This window comes from Phragmites australis, chromosome 1, assembly GCF_958298935.1.
Source record: "Phragmites australis chromosome 1, lpPhrAust1.1, whole genome shotgun sequence".
NCBI lineage: Eukaryota > Viridiplantae > Streptophyta > Magnoliopsida > Poales > Poaceae > Phragmites > Phragmites australis.
The window spans coordinates 1,162,877-1,166,882 of record NC_084921.1 but is presented as its reverse complement, the minus strand read 5'-3'; the positions used below and the strand labels follow the sequence as shown (position 1 = coordinate 1,166,882).

The 4,006-nt window shown below is 41.7% G+C and overlaps 1 protein-coding gene across 6 annotated transcripts; it reads left to right on the top strand.

Annotated features, from left to right (window-relative positions):
- Positions 1-248: 248 nt before the first annotated feature.
- LOC133905958 (TSL-kinase interacting protein 1-like) lies at positions 249-3,778 on the top strand. Of its 6 annotated transcripts, none has more exons than XR_009908058.1 (8): positions 249-561; positions 1,347-1,524; positions 1,741-1,949; positions 2,054-2,283; positions 2,378-2,579; positions 2,665-3,040; positions 3,123-3,209; positions 3,312-3,778. XR_009908058.1 is itself a non-coding variant. In XM_062350249.1 (8 exons), exons 2-8 carry the CDS (start codon positions 1,413-1,415, stop codon positions 3,438-3,440), a joined length of 1,350 nt encoding a protein of 449 aa, XP_062206233.1. In that variant the 5' UTR covers positions 249-561; positions 1,347-1,412; the 3' UTR covers positions 3,441-3,671. The 6 variants fall into 6 exon arrangements, 3 of the variants coding, with proteins under 3 accessions (XP_062206233.1, XP_062205380.1, XP_062204063.1); XR_009907840.1 differs by having other exon boundaries at positions 3,120-3,209; XR_009907928.1 differs by having other exon boundaries at positions 3,120-3,494; positions 3,688-3,778.
- The last annotated feature ends 228 nt before the right edge of the window (positions 3,779-4,006 follow it).

Here is a 4,006-nt window from a genome sequence, read left to right as displayed (position 1 = left end):
ATTCTTTTTTTTTACGAATCTTTTTTTAAAAAAATTATTAGAGATGAAAGAAAATAAAAAGAATATAAATGATGATGAAAATTAGAAAAAAAACGAAATAAAGAGAATGTTGTTAGGATGCTCTAAACTCCGTTATGCTACGGCCCATTAGACTGCTAATTTTAATGGGCCCTAAGAGTCCTAGTCCGACACGTTTCTACCGTATAAATACGTCGCTACGGATACATCACGAAAAAAATTGGGGATGGTATAATAGAGAGGAGTGGAGGCGGCAAGCGAGGCCACCAGTGTTCAAAATTTTCCCCGAAAACTTTCGTCGTCTCGCTCTCGCATCCTCCCCTTCCCGCTCTCCGCTCCTCTTCGCTAACTTGTTCCCGCGCGGCGAAGGTCCGGGAGCCTGCGGCGGCGGGTAGCCTTTCGCAGGGCTCTGCTCCGGTCCCGCTCGAGCCTCCGTGTCCTCCTCTCCGGAGCGGGGCACCCCTCCGGGGTCTCGTTGGGCGGAGCTAGGGTTTGTCCGCCTCGGGCGCTGGGGATCGGCGAGATCTAGGGTTTCAAGCTCAGGTATGCCTTCCCTCTGGACCCTCGGGTTGCTGCGATTAGGTAGTTGGCGGGCTCGTGCGGTGTGGGACTTGATTCGTGTGGTTTCGGGGTTCTGAAGCGCTGGGTGTTGAGCAGAATTCGGGGATTAGGCCATTTGGTTTAGGTTTTGACTCGCGAATTTGTGTTTTACTGCTTCGGTTTGTGGAAGGAACCAGGTCTCGCGTTCAACTTTTTTCACACCCTCTGTTTGTTTCTCTTGATCCACACATGGAATCATCCCTAGCGTGTACGAATTCGTCGAGAAAATTTCTTCTTGTAGAATGTATCCAATGAATATCATATTGCAGAGACGAGTTAGGTTGTTGGAAATCATGATTTCCAACTAATTGCTTGGTTTTGTTCAAGAAAGTTCAGAACTTGTGTTTAATGGCTATGTTGAATCATTGTACTGGAAACGCGCATTTCCTTTCTGTTGCAATGGATAATTCAATGGGTTATTACAGTGGTCTATTTGTTTTGCGTTCATCCATTACATTGACGCTTGTATATGACTAACAATGTTTTTCGTAAAGTCAGATAGAAATCACTTTCTGTCATTTGGATTTTAGTTTGGTCACTGGTGTGTTAGTTGTCTGTTTTCTGATTTGAGATAGCCAGGCATTTCATATTCTTGCTTCTTGGTGAAAAAGCTCTCCCTTCTGAGGATGCAGACAGTGTAGTCAGGCCCTTTCTTAAACGAAGAGAAAGAGATTTTTTGAAACTACAAATTGATTGAGCTAAATGAATGTGCAACTTATTATCTGCAGGAGAGGGTTTAAATTTTTCAAGAGGGAAGATTGAACTGGATGGCTGCTGCTGAGTAGCGTAAAACAATGAAAGCTCATCAGCAGCATTGTAATGCAACTGACACAGGAACAAAGACCAAATTTGGTTGCAATAAGATGCAAAGCCTGAAACCTAGCACACATATCAACAAATCGTCAGGTGATGTGTTGGCATTCTCAGTTTCCTGTCCTCTATGGCACATTTAGTTATCTACTGAAATTCTAATCTAACAAAGACCAAATTCGAAGTATGAAATTAAGTGCTTCTTGGTATGTACAGTTGAACTGAAACAGTTGTGTGACCTATTAAGTTCTTGATAATATGCTGTAAGGATATTTTTAAGTTTTCATATTCAAATAAGAGCATCATTTTCAGGCAATGTTGCTGTGAAATGTAGAAGGGGAGCTGGTTTCTCACCTGGCCAATCATATACTGAAAGTGAGGTAGCATTAAAGACTGGCAGTCTTATGGTAGCACCATCCAGCGATTCTAAGAAGTATTTTGCTCGGCCACCAAATCACTATGGAAAGATCAAGCTTCAACTTTTCCCAATAGATGAGTCCATTCAAAAGATTTTGCAGCAAGTGAGTAGCTCAGTTAGCTTCATATAAGTACCATATACAATCTTCTTGTTTAAAGGTTCCCTCTCTTGTACTTGCATGGCTTATTGCTTCATTTAATGTGACAGGAGAAACACAACCCTTACCTGGAATTGACTCTGGGTCCTCGAAAGAAGATATCCTCAGTTGTGCAGCATCTGAACACAAAGTGGGGCAGTTCTCAGTGTGCAAAAGGGGAGCTCATGCTCTTCCCCTATGATGCTAGACTGGATAGCATAGAAAAGTGGACTCTTAAGGATTCTTGCACGGCCGGTGATGTGCATGTTGCAGTTGGCAGCCCTTCGGTATTTCGTTTAAGGTTCAATTTTTTGCCCATAAATAGTTACTTGTATTTACATCATGCACATTAATTATGAATATTGACTGTTAAAAATTACTTCTTTATGATCAAGGTATGGTTGGTTTGGGGCCAATTTGAAGCAACAAAGCAGTGGATCATCTTTGGCATCAGTGCACTCTGCAGACAAGACTATTGGCAACAAGCCTTCAGATCTTGTTTTCAGTGAACAGAAACATATGATGGGTTCCGGTGAATTCCCAAGTAACTTTGTGTTACCATCCATTGTGGATAACACAAATACAGTGCAGGCAGTGGTGAGTATCAAATGTTATGTGTTTGTTGCAACATTAATGGTATTTGTACTTGAGATCTGATACTCTGTATATGATTCCAAAATAGGATAATCAAAGCAAAGTGGCACCACTTTCATGGATTGACTGCATATCTAATATAAGTTTTGGTGCACTGTTATCTGAAGCTGCACCTTCTCAAGACAGCAAACAATTGCCTTCACAAAATAACTTGAATCTCCAGCACATCCCTGCTACATGTGATTCATTTGATGCTGCTATTGCTTCTCTGATTGCTCGCCAGCAAGCAAGTAACCAACCGAGGGTGTCGAATCCATCCCTTTGGGACGCCGAAGAAACTTGTCATGCATTTCCGTTCCAGAATCAAACTTCAAAAAGGGCATCAAGTTCAGTTCCCGGCAACAGTGGTGCTACTATTACCTCGTCTGTCCTGGGTGCAATTCCAGAAACTGGCACAGATGATGGTCGAGTACACATGCTCTTCTAACGTTTTGTCCTGCCAGAATTTTTTTTGTGTTGCTTATCAGCTTTTTGTTTCTGCAGCAGTGCTCTACTAAAGGTGGGAAACAGGAACTGAACATTCAGACACCAGTATTGACCAATGATCATAATGCAAAACCAGATATCTCAATGGTACCAATTAGGATCCCTAACGAACATTGATATGCTAAACTTTCTTAGGTCTTCCAATTGCTGGTGTGATTCTTATATATATTGTGGCCTACTTACTTTCAGCATGAGTTCTCTGGCAACCCAGAGCTTGGAGTATCTCGTTCTAGACTTTTGAGTGGAACCAACAGTTTAGAGCTAAGCGGTTTACTCACAAGCAGCTTGGATGCATTCCAGAACTTCTCTGTTTCCTGAAGTTCAGACATCCATATGGAAGAACTAGGTTTATACAGTATGGACGAGCTGAAGGTATAGCTTCACTGGGTTTCTGCTTCATTGAGAGAACTAATTATTTTGGGCTTGCTGAAGCCACATCAGTAGATAAATTACAGATCGTAGTCATGTAAACATTTTACTAATTGCTAGTTTGCTACTTGTATATTCTCAAATTGCGAAGAATCTGTGTCTTGGTTTTTAACATTTTCATCGCATCCGATTGCAGTTTGTTTAGTTGCACACATTTGCTCCTTGGGAACATTGATCAACTGAGGTAATAGTGCAATAACAAGTGGTAATCTGCCTCTTCAGCTGAATTTTGAATTGTGAGGCGTTGCATATTCTTTTCTCCCTTTTTAGGCAATGAACTAACTAAATGACACTGAAAGTTTGGGCTAACCATTTTAGCAGTTTGACCTGCCTGCGGACCTGGTCTGTTTGGTAGTACTATTCTCGCGTGCTTTCTCTCTTCAGTGGTGCAAAGGTCGCTGTCCACATTTAATATTTCAATGCCGTCAATGTCAGAATTATTCTTCGTTAGGTAC